Source organism: Phasianus colchicus, chromosome 6 (genome assembly GCF_987193195.1).
Source record: "Phasianus colchicus chromosome 6, bPhaCol1.hap1.1, whole genome shotgun sequence".
NCBI classification, from domain to species: domain Eukaryota; kingdom Metazoa; phylum Chordata; class Aves; order Galliformes; family Phasianidae; genus Phasianus; species Phasianus colchicus.
This window is the reverse complement of record NC_143441.1, coordinates 34414472-34439602: the sequence shown is the minus strand read 5'-3', so window position 1 is coordinate 34439602 and position 25131 is coordinate 34414472. Positions and strand designations below refer to the sequence as shown.

The 25131-nt window shown below is 38.3% G+C and overlaps 1 protein-coding gene across 11 annotated transcripts in view; it reads right to left on the bottom strand.

Annotated features, from left to right (window-relative positions):
• CACNB2 (calcium voltage-gated channel auxiliary subunit beta 2) overlaps positions 1-25131 on the bottom strand; it is a 223331-nt gene that overhangs the window by 58721 nt on the left and 139479 nt on the right. For 7 of the 11 annotated variants that reach the window (XM_031614479.2, XM_090142912.1, XM_031614477.2 and 4 more), the window contains one exon: positions 13490-13609. In XM_031614479.2, the coding sequence (XP_031470339.2) occupies positions 13490-13609 (120 nt within the window). Of the gene's footprint in view, positions 1-13489; positions 13610-14099; positions 14384-14442; positions 14752-25131 lie in introns of those variants that run through there. The other 4 variants (XM_090142914.1, XM_031614481.2, XM_090142919.1 and 1 more) reach the window with 4 other exon arrangements.

Sequence of the window (25131 nt, the reverse complement as noted above, 5' to 3'; positions counted from 1 at the left end):
TCAGAAATATCTGCAGAACGTGCAACGAATAACTGAGTTTTACCTATTTTACCTCCCAGACTGAAACAGCTTCCTGTAAGGACTGACTATGCACAGTGAACAACATGTATCTGGTGTAAATACTGACAACGTCAAATCAGAATTTGGCATTGAAGAATTTGTCATAGGGGCAACTGAACAAAAACTATAGCACACTGTACGTGACCCAACAGCCATACAGACAGGTTTGAAAAGCCTGCTCTGAAAAATTCGGACAGAGCAACTGCATAAAGAAAATACTTGCAAAGAGTGAGCAAGACAAAACTGTTAATGCCTGCTACTATAAGTTTTACGCAACAGAGATATACGACAGAGGCAGTGGCTAGTTTCCCATAATCACTTTTACTGTGTTTTCACTTCTTGTCATTATCTTTTTGAAGAAGGTCACCAAAAATTAGTATATATATTTCAGACAGCCTGACTGGAGACAGTTGATATTTAAAGGAATGCTTGGCAGTAGCCAAAAGTAGCGCAGAAAGAGAGTGAGCTTCAAGAGAGCTCTGCAGCACCACTGACCCCACGCTCAGCACTCTCTTTCATAGGATAAACAGTGACTGAAATGTTATAGCAGAGCTGCTTATTGCTGAAATACAGTGTTTCATACCCATCATTTGGCATTTTACAGATATTTAGAGAAGCCTTACTCTCCACACATGAAACTTCTCTGGGTGTTATTCAACTGACTGCTAAATTTGACAGTGTTATGCAAGAACATGTGCGTCCCCCACCTCTGCGAAAGGTTTTTTTCCTGTGCATATTTGATACTGATTTCACACAGGACCTTGCATTTGTTAAAGCTGTTGCCACCCTTAATATAGCTAAAGCAACACAGAGCAGCTATTCAACTGTTGCTAAAAGGCATCATCCACTTAATTTGCTGATCCTCAACAGTTTAATTTCCTTCTACTGCATTAAAGTTCTCAAACCTTATATAGAATGTGACGAACCAAAGTCACAAGAAATACAGAGTGTACTGAAATGCTAATCAAAAAGCAACTGAAAATTTCTTTAGCTGAGAAAAGAGAAAGGAAAAACACAATAAGGAGAACTTAAAGAGTACACTTTCAAGGTTTAGAAAGCTTTTCACATATTGCAGAATTCTACAAATATATATTTTGAGTCTCTTTAAATGGGTATGTGGCCACAAAGCTGAATTAGATTTATATTCTTTGAACAAGATGAATTTGTGTTCTTAAATCTTGAATAGCTGCTTAATTTACTAGTTAAATTCAAATAGTATGTTCTGCACTGCACCAACGCATTATCTTCTATTCCTGTCCAATGTTATTCCACCAAAAAAGAACATCAACAGATTTCAGTAATTCGATAAGACATCCTCCCCCTTTTTATCTCCACCAAACTTTTAGCTTGTTAGAAAATGTGTCAACCAACTTAAAGAAAGAATGAATGTCAGGACATTGGAAATAGACAACTTGTTGCTATAAACACATTAAATGGATAATACTCTATTTTATCTAAATAGAACATTGATTGTTTCTTTTTATTTTTTTTAATAGAAAGATAGAAAAGAAGAAATAAGCAAGGGAGACAAACTGAAGAGTTAGCTACGAAGAGAGTCCAGCCTATTTCTCCCATATTTCTGATAAATGCTAAGAATTTTCTTAGCCATCGATTTGAAGAGAGTTCAGTAAACTCATTTCTCTCCAGCTGCATGAATGTTTATCATTTAATTTCTTTTAGTTCTACTTAAAACATTCAAAAAAAAAAAACAAAAACATATTTCAGCAAGAAAGAAAAGATTTGTTTGTAGATTTTGACATGGAGGGTCTTGAGTTAGTTCCCATTTACAGCAAATAATGAAAAGAAATGAGTTTATTTAATGAAAAGCAAGATTCAGAATTGCATTTTTATGACGCCTAGAGTTCGATGTTATGGTTATATAGACAGGTAAACAATATAGATATACAGTACCATAGCAATACTGTCACTGAACTCTATGAGTGTCTATACGATCCACCTTTCAAAACAATATACTTGTTGCAACATCCCAAAGAAATTGATATAGAACTTAAATTACTTTGCTTTGAATACATGTTCATGAAACACGACAGTATCAGAAGAGCATTAATTGTTTATCACTTTTGAGAAAGAGAACTTTTCTTTGTCCACAATAATGTCTACTACCAAATGCTCAGTAAAACATTTGAGAATAAGATGCAGTTATGGCATATTTAACAGCTTTTCATCTCTGCCATTCCAGGCTCTCATAAAGGAGTTTGCCTTAGCAGTCACAGTCAAATGGTTTATTACATCTAGGGTTTTGGTTTTTTTTCTGATAAAAGAACAGTGTGGAGAGAGCTTCAAGTCAGGATTAATACATACTGGGAGAATCTGCAGGAAGTCATGTACAAGGACAGCTATTAACTGTGCCTAGAATTAATGATCATAGCTTCAAGAACTTAATTACGAATAAAACACAGAAAAATTGTCAGTCTCTCTGCAGTGACATGAAAGCTGTATGTAGAATGTAATGGATGTTGTATCTTCCAACTGCTGAATCATACTTGTCTGGGTTCCTGCCTTCAGCAGTAGAAGACTGCAAGATCTTACTCCAGACAGTGAAAGATAAAGGATTTCTCACATGAAAAATATACACTTCAGTCTTGAAGTTTGGAGCGTTCAGTCTCCACCAAACCCCCATATCACAGCACACTACTGCCTATAAGGCAGCACCACAGTCCACTGACCATTACTGTGGTCTACTGACAGAGATAAGAAACAATAGAGCAGCTACAGATAGAAGTGTCTTGAATTAATATTTTGGATCTAAAGTCAATGTCACTAAACATCTTGTCAGACATACAGAATTGTCTTGGTTTCAGTTGGGACAGAATTGTTTTTCTTCAGCTGTCTGGTATGACGCTATCTTTTGGTTCTAGGAGAAAAATGATGTGGCTAATATATCAGTGCTTATAGTTGCCTGTAAGGAAGTGTAGTAAAGAGCCAAGGCCCTTTGCAGCAAAGGGCCCAAATGGCTAGGAGGGAACAGAATTAGGATGGCTGACTTAAAACAGCCAAAAGGATATTCCATATCATGACATCAGCTGGAAGGAGTTTTGAAGGGGGTGGGAATTCTTCTGGCTCTAGGGGCTCAACATTGCTTTACTCCTAGAACCAAAACACAGCATCATACCAGACACTCCGGAGAAAACAGTTCCATCCCGGCTGAAACTAAGACACACAGCATAGTGTAGAGTACAAAATAAAACTGAGTATCTCAAGCCTGAACAGTACACAAGATTGTCAATGCTCAATTCCCTGCATTTCCTTCTTCCCCCCATCTTCCAACTAAGTCACAGAACAATGCTGAAAGAATAAATCTCCTTTTTGCCCATTTTTTTCCAAATCCATTTCATCCCATTTGCCTTCTCCCTGCCCTCAGGCTTGCATCTTAATCACAAGCTTTCCGGAGAAATTAAAACTTGCCTTGAAGACTTCACCCAGCACTGAGCCTTATGCCAAGATGAGATATTGCTCTGGAAGACTGAACAGCAAAGAAACTATGCTATGCTGGATTACTTAAACTGGTGATTTTGGATTCAGAAGAGTTTAAAAGAGGAGGGGAATCTTTCCCTCTGAGTTCACACACACACAGCAGATTGCTGCACAGCACACGGCTCCTCAGCATTACTCTTGCAAGAAGAAGGTACTGAGCTCCTTGTTCATCAGCTCCTCAGCCATCCCAGTCCCCACGTCACTACCACCAGAGATGGGACAGGCACTGGAAACACTCCTCTTCTTCATCTTCTTGTTGGGATGCCAAACATCACAGCCTCATTCCTGCAGCTGATAGCTTGAGCAACAGGAGAGACATCACAAGGCAGACCCCACCAGGCAAGGGGGCAGCCACATACATTCAAGTCCACTGAGCATATCACATCATCCACAGTGGCTGGATTGTCAGGAAACACCAGGGGAGAAAATAAAGTATGCGCTTTCATGCATGAGTCACTCAGCTGGCTGCAAGAAAGAGAGTAAGGATACAAAATAACAAAAAAAAAAAAAAAGAAAGAATAAGAAAAAAAACACCAAACAACCCAATTATGAGAAATGTTTTAAGTTGCCCTAAAGCACTTCTGGGATGGCTAATTTCAACTGTAATTTGACTATTATCTAAAGTCAGAAATGTATTTCCCTCTCCAATTACTGCTATTTATTACTGATGATTACTAAAAGCAATGTATACAGCTGTCTCAAGATGGCAGGCACTCAGCATTTCTTCTAATTTTTATTTAAGTCAGGAAACAACTCTCTCATGACAGACAGAGGTGACCTAAAGATAGCAGAACAACAAGTGCTTTCTGCTCATCTATTTCATTTCAAGTGAACTATTAGAAGCCAACAACATTTTAAAACTCAATTTTCAAATAGTTGGTTGAATGGATGGAGTCAAAAAGCAGCAAGCGCATCTCTTCTCTTACTTCAACATTCTGACATCTCTAGTCAAAATAATCAAAGCAGCTGCAGTTTGAGCCTTCGTCTTCCCTTTCAAGATTTTTTTTTTCCTTCAGTCACTAAAACAAGGACATTTTGCAGATCGATAGCACAAGCATATTTGCAAAATAAAACCCCAAACCGCATGGTGGATCCCCACTTTCCATATCTGTCAAATGCAGATCCATTCAAAATACTGAAAACAAAGTTGAAGTTTTCAAACTGTTCTTTGAATTCTAAATATAATATAAAACAAACCACACTGAAAATAAGTATCTATTTGATAAGATTCCCATAATAAGAACAAAATACAGTCTTGTTGATACGTATTTTAGTCATATCCCTGTCATCAATGTACTATCATATTTTTCCAAGAACAAAAAAAAGAACAGTTTTTATTCATGTAAGACAAAAGGGTTTAAGTTGTTAGCAGAAAATGAGAATTTTTCAAGAGTTAGAAAGAAGCAAGAAGGGAGTTTCATTTCTAAGAATTATAAACTAAAGAGAAATCCACTTTTTCAGGACAACTCTTGGGGACAACTGAAAGGATAGAAAAGTAATATGACAATTTCGTTATGATAGAATTGTCCAAATATGGACAGGTTGTAAATCACAGAATACAAATAGATATATTAAACAACAGGAGAATGGGAGAAACTATAGGATTCTCTACAGCAATAGCAGCAACATCTAAGTTGTTTGCACAGCTGAATTGGTTGTCATTGTACAATGATTTAAAACTAGGTAGCCTTTGCTTATGTGAATCTATCAATAAACTTTGACTTAAATAAAAAAAAAAATCCTGTGTGAAACAATCATAACAGCAATCTTCTTTATTTAGCAAGGAGAAGGGTATTTAAGAAAAATAAAATGCAACAAGTAATATTTCAATGGGAACTATCTTAGCTAAAGCTAAAGAGTATCACCTGATTGTTAGGATTTCATATCAGATTAAATAAAAGTATTGATTGCCAGGTGCATTTGAAATGCCAGAGGAGAATGTCAACATGGGGTTGGAGATATAAAGAAAATGTTCTGTGGTTTCCAGAGACCCCACAGGCGAATGTGAGGGGAAGTTGATACCACAGAGTTGTTTTTGCTCTAGTGCATGCCCTGATTTAACACAGCACATAGAAAAAAAGACAGCAGAAAAAACAACAAACCTTCACTGGAGCCCTCTCTGAATCTTAAAATGTTTTTAATGCATTTCTGTTACATGAATAATGCAGAAACCATACACTGTTCATAGTTCAAGCTGAGTTTTTCCACTTTAAACATTCATAACTTGGGAACACAGAGCATCTTCCTCCCAGGTATTACCAGTTTAGTTTGGGCTTTTGGTTTCTTGGCTTTATACAGTCAATGACAAGTTTCTGTGATTAAAGTTTCCTAATAAAACATTTTTGAATTAGCACTGATGCCAGTCTACTTTTATACTGTACAAGCACGTTCTTTCATAACAACACACATCACTCAGGCGTTGTATCTAACAGCAATCAGGTTAGCTCCTGAAGTACCTGGAGAACAGCCACTTAGGTACTAGAGCAGAAGATACAGGCTAGATGGGACAAGGGGAAATGGTTCAAGTTGAGGGAGGGAAGATTTAGGTTGGATGTCAGGATGAGAGTAGTGAGGTGCTGGAACAGGCTGCCCAGAGAGGTTGTGGATGCCCCATCCCTGTAGGTGTTGAAGATTGGATGGGGCCCTGGGCTGCCTGGTCTAGTTTTTAAATAGGAAAGTTGGTGGCCCTGCCTGTGGCAGGGGGATTGGAGATTCATGATCCTTGGGGTCCCTTCCAACCCTGGCCATTCTGTGATTCTGTTACAACGGAATTGTTTTCTCCAAGCTGCTGTATCACATCAGGCCCAGCAGTGCCAGCTGGGACACCTCTGCATGGGGGGCCATTACTGGCTGCGCTGAAATCCTTACTCCACCTCACGTAATCTTCCATAAATTTCATGGAAGCTTTGATCACAGGAACACTTTGTTCTCTGACAAACTCTTTTACTTCCTCAGAAGGCTTACCCTTGGTATAAGTTTCCTTGTGTATAAAATAAGTACTTTGTGTTGGAAGTCACCAACTGTAGAACATAAGTGGCAAGTTCAAGTCACCAATTCAGTTTACCTAACACATGCAAACATACATACACACGTGCATATGGATATATAAAATGCATACATATAAGCACACAGATACAAACATTCAGGTTGACAGGCAATTTAAAACACATACTTTGCTGAACCTGAGAAAAACTAAGAGCCCTAATGCTTCTACATGCCTCTATTAGTAATGCCTAACTTGAACACATTTCACATGTATATATTTAATTTAGGAAAATAAAAAAATTCTGAAAACAGAAATTACGAAAAATCTCTAGGTAGATTCTACATTAAGCTAGAATTGAAGTGTGAAATGTACATCAAGCATTTAAAATAAAAAGATGAAAATTATCTACTTTGGGGATAACTTACATATCACAGATTAAAAAAAAACACAAAAAAAACACCATTTATATTAAAGTGAAACATTTTAGTAACTTTCAGCAATTATGTCCTGAAATCCTGTTTTCCTTTCCATTTGAATCAGTATTGTCTTCGAAATAAAAAGACAGATGTTAACTCTTTAAAAGAACACGTGGCATTGAGATGGCTGGAGCAGCAGCTGAGAAAAGTCATGTTCTGGATTATGGCATACTATCTTAGATGCTGGAAACAGTAAATCAGTCTCTAACATGAACCTCAAGAAAGTTAATGAACTGGGTAATATACACCTTAACTGGAAATTAGTTTGCTTTGAATCACCAGCAACATCTAACTACATCTATATCAGCCGAAGTGCTCAACTTTATGCCAGCCTGAACAGCATGCAAATGCATTTCTTAATCCCTCCTTCCCCACACTCCATCAAACACAGTAACCCTCCAGTAATCACAAGGAGCATCTCCAAATCCACCCCCCCACCCCCTCCTGTGACTCCCACAACCCTGCACAGCCTCTGCTGATACCCACAGCAGCAGCTGACCCAACACCTGGGCTCACAGATCACAGTTGCCTGCGGCACACTGAGGGCTGGGCTGAGCATCCATACTCAGCAGCTCAGCTCAGCAGCCACAGGTAGGAGGCAGCAAGTGCTTAGCACCACCTACAACCTGCAAGCATGAGGAGCATCACCCTTCAGGAACCTCCGCATTGACAGCCATGCAGCAGTGCTGACAGGTAGCAGATGGTGTCTGCCACGGAGACCAGAGGGAGATTCAGGAGGAGGAAAATGCCTGGATGAGGATTTGAGATGTCTGCAGGTGTTTGTACCTGGCTTGCAACACTAACATTGGTTAAAATATTTCTACTGAAGAGCTGGTTTAGTTTTCCATGCAAGAAGTAACATTTGTATTACTGACTTTCCTATGGGCGTTTAACCACATAAATGAAATAGAGCAAAGATATCTTCTCTTATCTTCTGGATTTTCCCACAGAATTCTATTTCTCAGAGACAGTACAACTCTTTCTGTTGATTATTTGAAGACCATCAGAATACAAAAGGATCTCTCTCCCAAGTTAGGCATCTAAATACAGGCTGTGTTAATTTCCCCCCCACTCCATATACACTTTTTTCCCCATCCAATTCTAAATAGCAGAAAAGGAAAGGATATTTATGAAACAGATTTGATCATTCTAATTCTATGAATGGGAGATTACTTTTTTTTTGGAGACCGTACTACTTTTAGTGCACTAGATTCCAGGTAATGTGAGACCTCACTGGAAGAAACAATTCCAGTCCCCAAACAATGCAGCCAGTGAGAATGGATAATGTTCAGGGAATCAGCCCCGATAATGACAGACACCAATGTAGAACAAGCATATACACTAAAGCAGAAGAAAAAAAAATGTACATTATCATGAATATAGACAAAAAAAAACAAACAACTACAGGTCCCAGACAGCAGTGTAAAGCAGTGCTTTATGCCCTAGTGTTACAATCCTAAGGAAAAGTATCAGAAATAAATGAAGAAAATGAAGAAAGGAGTATCTGCAGCCCGATTCGAGCAGATCCAGCAATGCAGAACTCGTCCCCAGCTAAGCAACAGCCAGATTTGCAACTGTGCTTTTAGATCAACAACTCATTTATTCCCAGCTAGACCACTGTGCCAGCTCCCATGTAATCCCAGCAACTCTGATACGCAACATTAGCTATCTAAATGATAACAAGCAATGAAGTATTCTAAAACAAAAGGGCAAATGAGAAGAAATCAATGAAAAAATATTGCCATGCACAACAGCTGACACAAAGCACTAGCCTATGTTGCTATGGCTTTGGATGCTGTTTAGTGCCACAGCACTCTTGTAATAGGGAACGGAAAGGGTCTCCATGATGCAACACACTGACATAATAAAGGGACGTACATCAAGATGATGGGCACTTCTTGCCTGTCAAAAGTGCTACCACAGCTTAAATAGACATACCTTAACAAGCTTCGCAGCTGCCTGCTAGCAGCGTGGGGTCATTCAGGGGCTGTGAAACCTGTCTGAGAGTGAATAAATACTTAAATAACTAGTCTTGGCACGCTGCACTGGATAATTACATCTGACAATCTTTTCCATGCCTTCAGCCTTGCAGGGATACGTAGGTCTTATCCTAACCTACAGGATATTTCAAAGCAGTGGCCCCCAGTCCATACATGAGGCAACACATTACACTTAAGACATTGCCCTATTACTCACAGTCACAAGCCATCACCACTACAACAGCAGACATCAAGAAAACAGCACATATCAGCTTATTTTATTGCTCCGTAATTTTGCCTGAAAGCTAGCAAAGGGATGGGCATCAAAATTTTAGGTTCACAGTCCTAATGCCAAAAAAGATAAATTTAAGTTTTAAATCAGGATTACAGATACTTAAAGTTTCAATAAACTCATAAAAGAACACTGACAGAACAGTGGTAGGTGGCTTGCAAACAAAGCAGAGCTGAGAGGGACTGAGATTTCCTATTCTGGACACAATTACTGACTTCTGAAAGGCCACAATCTGACTTCAACAGCCATTTAAGAAGTATCAGAGGCAGAGGATGTTGAGAACATTCCTTAACAAAGCACAAAGAGTATCAGGCTGTCCCTTATTCTCAAGTGAGAAACTGAGCATGGTTTATTAGCTGGCGTATTAGCTAAGCATTGTATAAGAGATAACCAAAATCAATTACTTTATTTGCTAAACTGCTGCAAATATATTATAGAAGAGCTCTAGAATCATAAAAGGAAAAAAAAAGGGTAGAAATCTAAAAATGTGAGAAGACCAAAAAAGAACAAAATTGCTTTTGCTGAGAAGAGAGGTTTACAGATTACCTGAATGACTGCATCTCAGACAAAAAAACAATGCCTTTGAGAAAACTCAAATATTCTGTAATGTATTTGATTTCACTGGCATGGAAAGGACCAAAAAATAATAAATAAAAAAATCAAGACCAAAGCCACCTTGCTTATACGTAAACATAAAATTCAGTGGTTATGAAACTAAAGATCTCACTAACATTCATATGTCACAGTTCTTTTACCATCAACTGCAACATTTTATGGGATAATTAAGTACTTCCTAGGAGCCGACAGAAAGATCTTTCTTAATCCTCAATTTTCAAAGCCAAAAAAGCAGAAATGACAAATTTTGAAAATATGAATACTAAAAGCCATGTGCCACTGAATCTATTTATTTATTGCCTTATGAATGCATGTGATGTCTTCACATAAATATAAAATTCAGGAAAAATAGCAGTACAAATCCTTAGACCTGGGCATCATTAGGGTGTGCTCATCAGCCACAGAATAGGTCCTTTTTAATCCAGTTCTCACATTATGGGCTATGAAGAGGATTCCCAGGAAACTGTCAGTGCCTCAAACACAAAAATCCACCTTTCAGTACTTGCACTGTAAAACTGCTCAAACCAAGATTTTTTTATTTTTATTTTTTTTATTTTTAACCTCCAGGCTTAACATCTTCGTTTGAAGTTGTTTCCCCAGGGAATAGCTGCTGGCCCACAGGTACCCTCATCTGTTGCCTCTTTGTTTCCAATCCCTGCACGACTCCGTAGACATTGCCCTGGCCCTGCTTCCTTACAGTAAATCACATGCCTAAGTGAGTCAGCAAAATCTGCTTAACCAATTTCTAGAGAAGTGATGCTTTTAAAAAACAAGCAGCTAGAATGAGTATTTTCTTACTATCTCTTCTGTTTTTATTTTACCCTACTGGTTGCACATGGGATATGATATTAGAATCCATAAAAATCCAAAATTAAAAGCCTTACAAATCATTCTAACAATCTGTCATTGTGTGCTTTACCAGTATAGCTTTTCTCTACAGTCTATGTGTTTTCCCTAGCTGTAAGGAAGGAAAATGGATGTCATTAAACTGTTTTCACTGACTGCATGATACAGTTCAACAGGTTTTTGCTTTTTTTTTCTTTTTTAAATAATCTACGCTTAATTGGCTATCATTTTCCCTCACTGCTGCATTATTCATGTATGTCACCCTTTTCTAATTCCTGTGACAAACAGAATCACAATGACTTTATTTAAGATCAACACTTCCATTTGCAGCATTGAAGGGTGCAAACTTGAAGCAGCTGAATCAACGCTGCCTGGTGCCAGTGCCGGGGCAGCAGCCATGCAGTGAGCAGCAGCCTGCAGGAAGAGGTCAGGGCACAGAGAGTCAGCAACATGGGCAGGAGTTACTGCCTCACTGCCTGTGGCAGACAGGGGAGAAACTTGAATTGCCAGCAGAGACAGACGGTAAAGCACTCTACAGTACTTCAGATCGACTGGGTTAGGTTTATTTTTTCTCTTTTTAAATTTTTACTTCAAATATAAGTGAAAACAGATACAGTATTTAAATATTACTCCACCCTAAATGCTGTACTACTATACTCACTAAATAAAATGATTTCCACATGTTACAGCCCAATCTACTTTTTAACATTTGGATCAAGAATTAGCTCACATAGTTCCAGCTTTAATCTGTTTTAAAGCACAAGAGTTTTAAATAATTCATATTGTGTTTATGTACAACTGGAATTGCCCATTGTTACAGCAGGCTGATTTTGGCAGTTGCCTTTGGTACTTTTGACTGATCACAAGTTGTCTTATAGTCTCAGATGGTGTCAGACCTAGAAACTGTATCTTATGCCAGCTGGAGTGAGAACACTGCTTTAACGTATAGAAAGACAATTAAAAAATGGGGTTGGGTAGCATTTTCTCTGTGCACTGCAATGGCAGCTGTGCTAGAGGTCATGAATATTACATAAGGGCTGTCCATGCATTCAAGCCAGCATCAGCAAGCCAAATTCCCATAGCAACACTAGCATAGATTTACTCATCACTAGGAGATGCATCAGTTCAGCAATAAGTGCAGTAGTGCTACCCTGATTAGTCTGCAAGATATTATTACTGCAACTCTTCATTTTAAAGATTGTGCATTTACAGATAAAATTCAACGCTTCACCTGAATTTCAGAGCAGTCTTTATCATCTTTCCTAACAGAGGAGAAAATATTCAGCTAACAAAAAGCAACACTGATAAAATTGAAACTCCTGATTATGATCAGCACCAGCTTTAAGAGGCAAGGGGAAAGGGAAAAAACAGGCTGCTTCTAGGGCACCTCTACTGTACTGATGCTACAGCAGCAGCACTCAACTTCAAAGAAGTGTTCAGCATCTCCTGGGGTTGGCAAGTTCCAACAGCTCATCAAAAAGCTGCTTTAGGAGCTGTTATTAAATATAGGTCAACAATTATGTTTTGCAAATAAAAAAAAAAGCAACAAAAAAACAGTTTTAGCTTTCCTGTTCAAGTTTTCTGGCCTGAAGAAACCCTCTATTTATGCATTATATTGCTGTATTGTTTATAGAGCTGGCCCTTGCTAAATGATCAAATGAATACCTCAGTGATGTGGACTCCTGAATTTATGAAGAACTCTCATAAAACAGGTGGTATAAACGGGCAGAGGCAAAGCTGGCAGCGGAAAAGGAAACAGAACGGGAGGTAGATCAGAGATAACAAAATAAAAACCGAGACAAAATGGAGGAAGAGAGCCAGAGAGAAACACGGAGATCGCAGGAAGAAAAAAGGTAGAGCTGAGGAGGAATCTACGCAGCGTATTTCAATATATAAGAAATGGTACTGAAGAACTGCTCTTAGAAAACAGTCGTACACCAAGATCTGGCAGACAGCAAAGAGAAAAAAAGACTGAAATGAAGTGATAAATGAAGGATAACAAACAAGACAAGCATGATTTTTACAGGTGCAATAGTATTGAAACATGCAGCACAGATGAAAGAAAAACAAGCAAATACTCTCTCACTGTATTATTGTTAAAAGCCTCACAGTCCTAAATAAACACAAGGGAAGAACTTGAAGCTCATCTGATATTTCCATACTAATCTGTCACTGTATGCCAACAATATGAAGTTATAAGCAGAGGTCTTAACAAGTCCTAGAGCACATTACTCACAGGATAAACTAACACTTGAAGGGTAAAGAAAGCCAGTGAAGTCTCCAGGAAAAAGAGATCTTTCCAAGAGATTTCATTACCATATCACTTTTGTAGGGATTGATTCTTCATTGAAGGGAGGTGAATAGGACATTTGAGGGCCGATTTCTAGAAGTTTTAAGTGACAAAGGGATCCACAGGCAAACTTCTACAAGTCTCCTCAGTAAGAACTCTAAGCTTTGACCATATGTACTGCAAATTAATACATACATCCAATACAAGAAAAAAGTATACGCATTTTTAAAAGATTATGCTTTAATATATAAGCAAATCGAGTGCTTTTCATGGAAGACTCATATTCTGATTTTTTCCCTATAATTTCTACTGTTGTATAGAAAAAAAGCTTTATAAAATGTCTGATGGTGCGCGCTCAAATATTAAGAATATTTGTACCAGTAACAGATGAGATGACAGATTTTTAAAACAGAACATGTTATGGACCTCTGATGAGAAATAACACCTTACCTTTGCTTTTTCCAACTGTGCCTGGGCCTGTCGCTCTGCCTCTCTCCGCACTGCTTCCCTGTCTTCTTCCAGAGATACATCGGAGTCGGATGGACGGCTGGTGTAGGAGTCCGCCGAGCCCTGCACAAGGAAAAGAAAAACAGTATCATAAGTTGTTCTGGAATCCAAAAAAAAGCAGAAGTGATTATGCACCTTGTCTTTCCTCTTACATCTGTATCCCTGAAAAGAGAATAACTGCCAAAAAGGGAATGATGCTTAGTGAAATTTATCTAAATAGACGTTTTCTTCTGGAGAACTTCCAAAGCACAGGTGTCTTCCCTTGTGTTGCATTTCCTGCACTACTCCTGCGTGCTGATCTGTATGCATTTTAGTAAACTGTGCCAGTCGCTCTGTAGAGTTACAGCAGTGGTGCAGTGCAGGGCTGAAGGACACACAGCAGCTTCAAGGATGGCTCCATAAAAAAAGAAGTCTAAGCAGTGACATTATTAACAAGGAAACACATTTTTACAATCAAAATTCTACTTCACCATCAATAATTACCATGGCACAACACTCCTGATTGCAGATTTAATCTCTGCTATGCATTTTTATTTTAGGGCAACCTCTTTACCTGACACACTTTCCCCATTAGAACTGCAAATGGCTTGCATCCATCTTCTACCCCTCAGCAAAACATGTAAATGACCACAAATCAACTTCTCACTAATAAAATCTGTCTGGACTCAACGCAGGTCCACAAACTGCCACAATGGAAGCAGTCCCAACGCCAGAACAGCTCTATAAATAATGACAGCTCTGATTTCCCTCTGCATCTCCCTGCATACAAAACAGAGTTCTGCTAATTCAATTAGAATGAAAACAACTGTCCTCTCCACACCGTGGCTTTTTTTTTTTTTTTCTTCCCTCTCTGCAACACATAGAATATATGCCAATAATGAAAAGACAGGGCTTACACAGATATCAGAATTCTTCAGACGTCCTCCTTTGGCTCTTTTCAGAAGCCTGATCCAGGTGGCCTTCATTAGCCAGACAGCTCAGTTATTGTCCGCAGCTGCAGCGCCCGGCACTGATCTCACACAACATGTGCACGCTGAGCACCGCAGAATCACCGCTCCTTTCCTATCCATGCTCTGCTGCGAGAGCCTTTCTTTTCTTCCCTCTGCCTTTCAAGCTTGCAGCCTCACTGTTTCCAAGTATTCTAGTGCAATTAAATTCACAAATTTTCTCATGCCAATTAAAAAAAAAATCAGAAAAAAAAAAGAAAATATCCACACCACCACCAAAAAAAGCTCAGCTTGAATGATAGAAAAATAAAACACGCCAGACTTCAGGTAAATGTTGTGAGAGATGCTTCAATTGATAATAACTGAGGTCGATCACAGAAAAATACCTAGGGCTTTTTCATTTGGGGGGGCGGATTTGGCTGTTAAAAATAGTGCTTGTAAGAGAACCTTTTAAAATCCTGTGCAAAATGCATTCAGTGACATTTGCAAGTGCAAAGTTCATTTCATCTCCTCCTAGATTGGCTGGGGGTGGGGTAATGGGCTGCTCAGAGCACTGAGCATGCTCCATCCGTGCAGCCTTTTACGCAGATGCTCACATCACACCGTGCCGGTAGCCTATGCCAAATTGCCATTTTACATCTCAAGGGTAAACAGCTGGAAAACGTGAGGGAAAACTGGACAGGCTGGTACAGCATCTCACTGCTGTCACACACGTCTGCTGCCAGCCCCACACCATGCTATGCAGAGCCCTGAATTCACAGTGTGCCTGTTGAGCAGGAATTAACCCCCTCGTCACTGCTCGTGTTCATCTGACATAGGCAGATGAGAAAAGCAAGGGTGCTGTAACTGCCTACTGCATAAATATTTGATGCTAGCAGAGCAAAAGGAAACATTTCATTTCTGCATTTTGCTTTCCATCCTTTTGTAAGCTGACATGGGAATAACATACAAAAGCATGATTATTCAGAATATTTACAATTCACTGACGATAAGCAAAACCGTGGAGAAAAAAAGATCCTTGGAGCTAGACTGAAGTGCTTGCCTAAATATGAATCCACAGTTACAAGAAAAATAGAGAACAGAGATCAGAGCTGAGGGCAGTGGCCGTGCACCTGCAGCAGGATATCTGCCTCTTCTGGGAGGTCAGAGCCCTTTGGCTACCAAGGATCCAGTCCTGGCGTGGTTTGTATATTAACAAAATTACCCCATTGCAAGAGATACAGCAGCCTACATTTAACCACTATTGCAGCAAACAATAATTGGCACTAAACTGATAGTTTTGAAATAAAGGTAGATTTAACTTTCACAATTTTCTTCCCCTGAAGTTCATTAAAAATAAGCTTAATAACCTGTCTTTTACATCAAGGAAATTACTCACCATGGGATATTTTGCTTAGAGGAGTCCAAATACATCTATATGTTACAGTGATCTTTGAAAACTAAAATGCCTATTGAATTAAAGCAAAGGAAGCAAAACATACTCAAACTTTCCTTGAATTTTGTAAAATACATTTTCCACTAGGGAAATGCCAAGAGTCACCTTAATCTTGCAAAAGATTTCAAATGTATGTATTATTGTTTAAAACTTCAGTTTATCAACGTATTGAACCAGTGGAGCTGGTGGAAATCAGTAGCAAAAGCCGAAGAGCAGAGGTGAGCAGCAGCTCAGTGGAGACATCAAACACTGATACAACTGTCATAATAGTGACCAGAGGTCAAAACCATTGCTTTTATCAGAGCTATATCAAAGCTGAGACTGTATTTAAGTCCCATGACGCCAGCCTTAGCCTGGGATGCTCCAGGATCTCCCAGCACCTGTTGGCTGCAAGCTGGGCACCACCGAACCCTTCCAGCTCTGCAGCTCCACACGCTGCTCTGGAGGAGCATGGTGTGGTGTTGCAACTCAGCCTCTAAGCAACGTTATCTCCAAATAAGGGGAAAACAACTGAGTGAGCCATTAAGCCCAACACTGCCACCATGCAAATAACAGAATGAGTGTTAGCTTTCTGCAACGGCCCTACAGAACACGTATCACATTGTGCACCTCTGAAATGGTGTGGCTTCACCTTTAGTGTTGTTAATGATGTTGTTGGCAAGGGATATTGCCTAAGGTCCTCAACCTATGAGAAAGTCACAAAGCACAGAAACATCATCCCTATGCTCCCAAAAGGGACAAGATGTTAGGTCAGAACTACAGAAACTGGAATTTCATTTTCTAGCCACAGAGATAATTTGCAGTGCTGGTCCTGTCTTGTGTTGACCACAATCCCAACACACATCCAGAAAGTCATAATGATTCAATTTATTTTAATTATACTGACAAATCACATGAATTAAACACAGCGTTACATTTATTTCCCCAGTGGGACAGACATGGTCATATCAGGAGTTTCTTCACTTCCTGAGTATGGAAAAGGAAAAAAAAGAAAACAAGTTAAAAACAAAACAAAACAAAACAAAAAACAAACAAACAAACAAAAAACCCTGAAGTCTGACATCAGGAGAGAAGGGGAACACAATGCATTTTGTAAGCTAGAATTTTTCTAATGAGCTAGGAATATTTTTAACAGCTTTTATATGAAAAATAAAAAATTAAAAAAAAACTTAGATCATTGTAGTTTCATCATAGTTTTTATCTAAATTGGAAATAATCTGATTACACAAGGAATACAGAGCCAAGTGGATGAGCATCATCCCTTCACTACAGGAAAGGAAACTAGATTACCTTCCTGGGTTACCCTGAGCTTTAGACCTTGCTCTGGAGACTAGCATGAATCTTCTTCCAAGAGCTTCTGAAATTTTAAGTTTCTGCAGGTCTTCTTCTCATTCCACTGCAATGTGGAAGAGCTGCTGTAAGACTGAGGGCTGCTATGGCCCCCAGTTCCTCATCTTTCACAGGAAACTGTCAAACAGAAGTGAGACAACTCATGGTAATAATTAACCCATCCATTTATTCTTCCCTTTTCATCCTTCCTTGGCATGTTTACAAAACACATTTGTCTTAAAAATCATTTCCTGTTTTAATGACGTGCTTGACAAATATTTACCAACTGTCTTATCACCTAATCTATGAGAATATATTCTATATGTTGGTGGGGGGGTTGTTTGTTTATTTAGTTTTTGTTTTTGTTTAAATTTAATATGAATCCTTATCTTTTACACTGTTAATATGACATCATTGAATCACAGATCATGTACTCATGCTTGAGGTTTTTTTCTTCAAGAACACATGTCTTATTTTGTGTCCTCCAAGCAAGAAACACTGCTTTGTAATTACGATTCTTGTTATTTTCAGTTATTTGCAGTTAGAAATCCATTAGTTAACTTAGGTGATGTCTCTAGAGATCTTATTTTTCTTGTTAGTTTTCTTTACCACCTGTAACTTTGGTCAGCACAGTGGGAACTTGAGTACAGACTTGATTGAAGTGTCACATTCACAGCCAAAATCTGTTGATCTGTTTGGTCTGTAACTGAAATAAATTCTCTCTGGGTTAATATAGCTATCATTACACTTGCAAATTTAGTCAGGAGTTTATATTTATGCCTTCCTCATGAAAAATAATAGCGGTCCTCTGGGTACCCAGTTGTTCTCTTTAGGTTGGCAACCCACTTATGAGCTAAATATCAAAAGGACGGGTAATTTTTAAAACTCATGAAAATTCTCAAATAATTATCTTAAGAGAACAATCAAACAAGTTTTTTCAAGTAGGAACTTCTAACATTATTACTTATTAAATAAAGACGTGAAGCAGTGTGCAGATGATCTTACAAGGAATAAGGTATCTGTGAGTACACACAGAGTCCTCATCTTTAATGATGGGTTTTTCTCCTAGATGTATTTTTTATCCCCTCACTTATTTAAAGCTGAAGAGAATTTTAAATCCAAAAGGAGAAAAATCTTCGTGTCTTCATACTTTGAATTGTTTCCAACACAGTGAGACTTGCACTTTTTGTACTGATTTAAATATTCAGAATCTATACAGAGAGATTTTTATCTGCTTATCCTCTAATCTTGTGGAAATCATCAGAATGACATCACGTGTCCTGATGGTACATTCGATACAATATACTACATCCATCTGATGTGCTACTACTTCTGAAGTTCCAGAAAATAAGGCAGAAAGAAAGAAATGTTGAAAGATTACTTCTGTAAATTCTGTAAAATTGTGTAAAATTTTCAATTCGTTTAAAAATCTTTAAAAGCAATGCAAACCAAAGGGAAAATGCAAAACAGTACAATTTAGTATGAAGTCAAACCGCTGCCATGGGCAAATTTCTATAGTATGTTAACAGAGAGTATAGATTTACTGTTTAATCAGGTACTAACCAACCTGCTATCTACGGGCCATGCAATCAGAACAGCAACCCTCAATACAAGAAGTGCCTCTGCTTGTCACAGTGGCCAGAGTCGGTGAAGGGGAAGTTGTCTTATTTAGGAAGGTTTACTTAGACCTCTAAGAAACATCACCATTTTGAAAGATGTTGAAGAAAGCACAAAACACAACTCTGAAAGTGCCATAAAATGTTATACGGATTGTAAAATTGACATAAGAGCAGCCTTTTTAAGGAAATACCAAAGTAATTCTGATAGTTTTGTATGCACACTTGTTGCATACAACAAACTAAAGAAACATATTGAGAAAAAGGACAGAGATCACACATGCCTCCCACAGGAATCACTGACTTCTTGATGAAGGCCATTACTGCTTGGCCAGAACAAAGGCGAGTCCTCACTGCCCTCGGGCACTTGGCATGACCAGATCTTGGCTACTCGTCCACTGCACATTTATTTTCACTTAAATCCCACATAAACTTGCTCTCCCGCAAACAGTACGTAAGGAACGTGAACAAATCCTAGAACAGACACTGAAATATTTTGTTGCATTTAAAAAACAAAACTTCGTTGATTGGAATTCTTTTTAGTTTTTGTTTTAGAGCAATTTAGACATTGCTGCAGCACCTACATCCATAGAGGACCTTCATATAACAGGAGGAGAGAAATTTTGGAACAGCTGGGAACTTTAGGGTAGTAATTTGATTAAAAAGGAGATTATATAGGAAACTCCTCTTCTCTTTACTCTTACTATGACTTTTTCAAGCTTCATTGCAGATCCCAGCTGGACATTAACAGGTTTCCAAGATGCTAATCCAACCAACAGTTGGATGAAAGCAGTTTTTAAAAATACCCTTTAGGTTTTCAGAAACCTTGGAGTTGAGCATTCATAGACCGGGGAACAGCTGCACCAGGTACTTTATCATGCAAAAAATAAACAAAGTCCCCCCACAGAAGTCACACTAAAATATCCCCACACACATTTGCACTAACATTTTCATAGTACCAGCCTAAATGTTTGCTTTTCTGTCATTGCTTTTGTAAGACAAAGCAGTGTTAGTTTGAATTGTTAGCAGAATGATGGGCTTCTCGAGGTCACGCTTAGGAAAACTTTTGGTGATGTATGCAAACTGTTTCCAGGAGGGCAACTACAGACCCCACAGCCACAGCTACACTTTCCCCAAATCCATGAAATGTTCTGGTGTACCACAGTTTGCCATTTTATTTTCCAAAAAGCAACTAAAAGAGACAACTATTTGAGACAATGTTGCACTAAGTACATTCCCAGTGAATGACAAACACTGCTTAAAAGAACTCATAAAAGAATGAACAAATATCAGGAAGGAAAAAAAAAGAACAGGATCAAGGTAGCAAATGTAATAGAGAATAAAGCATTTTAACCATTCAGTAAGGGCATTATGACTCATCACTTGCATAACCATGGTGGGTTGTTGTTTAAGTAAGTTCTATATGTATTATGGCAGAGATTCGTTCTGCTCATGAGAGCCTCTGAAGGAGGATAATCTGGTAGATCTCTATATTCTGACAAAGAGATTCTCCCGCTTATGAGAAAAGAGAAAGTTTAGCATGCTTTTTAGGAGTAGGGCAACTATAGGAATCTTAGGAGGTCTCGCAGCTCATTAAAATATATCTTATCAACAATAATCAAATAATTGAATAACTATATGTTTGGGGTTTTGTTCTTATTAAAGAAAATAGGGATTTTTTTTTTTTTTATCAAGATAATTAATTTGATATAGGATAGAGGAAGAGCTTAAATTATTGATGATTTTGTGCTTTGAAAGTCAGAGCAGTGACAGAGGTGAGAGATGTTGCCAGTGGAACGACTCAGAAATAGGTGTCAATAAGAGAAATACACCAAGGAAATGATTGCAATCTGCATGAACTTGAATCATCTCACTTTTGCCTCAGACTGCCAGCACACACAACTGATCTCAACACAACTTGGTTGACTCATGACAACTTCTTAGAGCTGCGGTAACTTTAACCATATGTCTAAGCCCTTAGGCAAATCAAGATTATTAGTAATAACAAGTTGAACTGCGGTGTTGTTTACTGAAAAAGAAGCCGGTTAAAAAAAAAGGAAGGTTTTCAGGAAAGAAGAAAATACCATTTTTGACTGCATTAATCAACAGCTGGAAACACAAAGGAAGGATTGTAAACTGCAGAAAGACAAAAGCTTTTAAATATATAATGTATGAGTTGATATACAAGAAAGAACAGAGAGAGACAAAGATTAGGTCAGCCACAAAATTGCAAGGGCTCTTAATTAGAGAGGAAAAAATGGAAAAGGCATCTGAGATGACAACACGGAAACAGAAAGTCAACTAGCAAAGGAAAGACTTCACAGAAAAGCATGGCAACCATCATCTCAATTTGTCTCAGCTCACTTAAAAGTGCCAATTTAGATTCTCTGTTCCAGATCTTTGGTATATTTTTATCTGGGATTTTGGTTCAAGTCATTAAGATTTTCTGCATACTTAAAAATAACTTCCTTTAAAAGTTAGCATGAAATGCTGTTAGCAATGGAGAAACTATGAAGGAAAAATATATTTCCTTTGCATTTCATCAAAGTGCGTCTGTCCGTACAGGCACTGCTTGATTTTCTTATTTAATCTTTTACATCTACTCCAGATAAAGAATAAGAGGTTTCGGTTTTTGGTGTTTTTTGTTGGTTTTTTTTTTTTTTTTTAACGTATTAAAAATATTGAGGTTAAATACAGAGAATGAAGTCCCTATTCTACTATTTCAAATGTAACAGCTGCTTTAGAGATGTGTATTTGCTTGTTACATCCCATTTCTGTACTATAAACATATTCAACTGTTTAACTAATTGTTTCCATATACCTCCCCGAGATGCTTTGGCAACAGCACACTCTGAAGATGCTGCTGTCATAGCTTAGTTGTCAGAAACAACATTTTCCTACCTCTGACAAGTTTATTTTCCATTTCACCTTCCGCTACTGAAATCTTGATTTTTCTAGTCATTATCTTGTGTTAACAGCAATCAGTGACTGTCATGACATGAGACACTGCAATTTGCTCATTGCTTATGTTAGGAGATTTTTCTTATCATGCCCTTTGTTAAATTACACACAGTGAAGACTGAAGAATTAATTAATGAAGTATTCCCTAACTGCGAGTCGCTGAGAGCTCAGGCTTGTCAGCCAGCCACTCAGTGGTGACTCAGCCCAGGTGCCTCAGCAGGCACAGCCGTCCCTGGGCATCTGCAGCCACGCTCGTTACTGCCAGGAGCACCAAGTAAGATGCGGGCTCACTGCGCAGCATGGCTTGTTTCAGAACAGAAACACCATATACAGCACACGAATCCTCCTCAGTGGGCTACATCAGCTGTTTCCAAGTGTATCACAAGCTGTGTGGGTCTTTCAGGTGTTAGCTCCAGTCTCCAGTTTTAGGTGTACCGCTTGAAAAACATCAGGACTGGCTCATCACACCTATTACATCTCCTCCAGATCTAGCATAAACTGAAGCAATCTGCCTGCAGTCTTTCTGAGATGAGGCTCCTTACACCATCTAGGTAATACAAGATTTCCATTATGATCCAGATGAGATAATTAATCTCATCTGATTTCAAGAATACAACACAGCGTGTGGTACTTTATCATCAATGCAAAAGTCTCTGGAAAGGTCTTTTGTTCCTCTTGTCTATGACATACCAAAGTAATAGTCTTGCTGAATTCTTTCTTTCCAACATTTTCTATCATCACAATTTTTGCTCTAAAACCAAAATACTCAGTTAATATCAACTGTTGAGTGAGATCCACTGGTTCTTTCTAACCTCCAAACTCACACACTAGGTCAAGAGTGCAAAAATACACGTGCGGCTGCAGTGCTCAGCCCAGGGCATGCCCGCATCCCCATCACAATCCACATGGCTGGGACAACTTGTGATCTGCCAAGTCCTTTAGAAACAGGGACAGCAGCTCATAGTTTATGATTCTGACTCACAAACCCTTTCTATTGCACTTTCAGTATAGTATCTAATCTAAGAAATGGGTCTGATGTCTCTGTATATTACTGCCTCCACTGTCCATCTACAAGCAAAAACAAGTAGTAATATGAAGAGTAGATAAAACACTGCTTTATAAAAAAAAATTAGTGAAGGGTGGTAGGAAACCACCGGTAATATACATTCTCTAATAATGTGCAAATCTAAGAATATTTTCAGTACAGCTAAAACAGAAATTGTAGTACAGATTTGTAGTAGCATCACTGAGATACTAGCTTTTAAATAATGGGAGGCTTAAGAGAGGAATAAACATTTAACGCAACATGGCAACAGAAACATGCCAGCTACTGAAGACAATTATTAGAGGCTAACCTGAGGGAAAACAAAATGTAAATGAATAGAAAAACTAGAGGAAATCATAAGAAAGCATGTGAACTTGTGATCTATCTGAGCTCAGTGCCAGAATGATTTTCATACTCTGGGATGTTCAAAGTTTAGTAAAGTACAACAGCCACCTTCCAGGATAATAAGTGAACTCCGGATTTGACCTACATGACCAAACATTTTCTATCCTTTATGCACAAAAAACATCAAGAACAGACTTCTATCTGATTCAGAGCAGACTGCTGGGGTCAGGAGAGTATGTTACATAAGACCGCCCTCGTGAGCCATTTCCTCCTTGAGAGGAAGCAACAAATCACAAACTTTGGGCTGCTCTTCCATTTACTGCAATACTGAAAATCAACAAAAAATACATTTGATTTGCTGACAAATCCAAAATCATAAAAAAAAAAAAAAAAAAGACTGAAGACTAAAACACATGCTTCAGCTCTCTCCTGTGTTAGAGCTGTGACAACATAGCACATCTTGATCTCAGGATCATGACATATTTCAGTCACCTCTAGCTCTGGTCTCTCAGCCTCTTGCTGTAAAGAAAGGGATCCAGGCCAACCACATCCCTCACAAGCTGCTGGGTGCAGAGGGCACGACAGCACTTGCAGTGATGCAAGACTGCAGAGCGGAAACTCATGGTCTCAAAATGCGTTGTGCTCTCACTAAAAAAATTTAAACAAATCCATGTCCTCCCAGCCAATTTGTATTCCTCTGGAGCTGCACTGGCTCAAACAGGCTTTTTCCTCCCTGCTCCATTGTTTGGAAATGAAATTAATTCTCTTCTTAAAAGCATTTTGTTATGCTTATTGAAAATTCATTATTTCCTCCAGTTTATAAGGAAAACAGTTACTGTGTAAGAAATTACAACTAAATCTCAGTGGGCATATAGACTGCATATGTGTAGCTACACCACAACTCAAGTATCCTCGTCCTCAAAGAATGTTCCTCTGGAATATTCTCCAGAAATGCAATGCTGGCTTTTTTTATCAGAATAAATTCATAAGTCAAAAAGAAATGCAAGTAACTTTTTATTAAAAAAAAAAAAAACAACAAAAAAACAAGCTTTAAGCTACTTACTTTTGGTAGTATTCTGGTTCATTCTGTTTTGGAAAAAAAGAATTTGGTAGCTAAATTATTTAAATGTTTTAACTTTACACTTTTCCTGATCAAATTATTTGTTACAAAATACAGTAAACTTTTTTTAGGAAACCAAAACTTCACTCTAGGAGTGCATTTCCCTTCTTCCATCACTCCTTTTGCAATGGTTATTCCATCTATAACCTGGTAACTCATATAGTTAGCACTTTGTTGCTGAACTTGCAGTAACACAAATGTGCTTCCTTGTTATCCTGCACATTCTGTCAGTTGTCTGTAGGGTTGGATCTTTTTGTGAAAAGTCACTGTGTATTTTAAAGTCCTGTTCATTTTCAGTATCATCAAAGCCAATGATCCCAAGAGTAGATCCTTCTTGTTTCCTCTTTGTTAATGCTAAAATAGACTTTATTTAAATCAGAATTTTTTCATGTCATGAAATCAACCACGGAAGTGCCAGAACACATCGTCAATTGTCACAAGGCACAGAACATGTTGTGTAACTGCAGGACTAATCTCTCCCACCACACTTACAAACACAGATGTCCAGGTTTATTTAAAATAGCCCTAAGGGAAACAAAATAATTTGTGGTTGTTGGGGTTTTGGTTTTGTTTGTTGTATTTGTATTTTGCTTTGTTTTTCCTTTTTTCTTTTTCTTTTTTTTTTTTTCTTTTCCTTTTTTTAAGGCATGCTTATAACCAGGAGGCATACAGAAAGATCTCAAATCTTCTTAGTCTGATGGTGACAAGGCACCAATGGTTGGAGTAAATGGTATCAGCTGTATTGCATTTTCTCCCTCCGTGCACTAAGGACAGTTCTATTCTGACC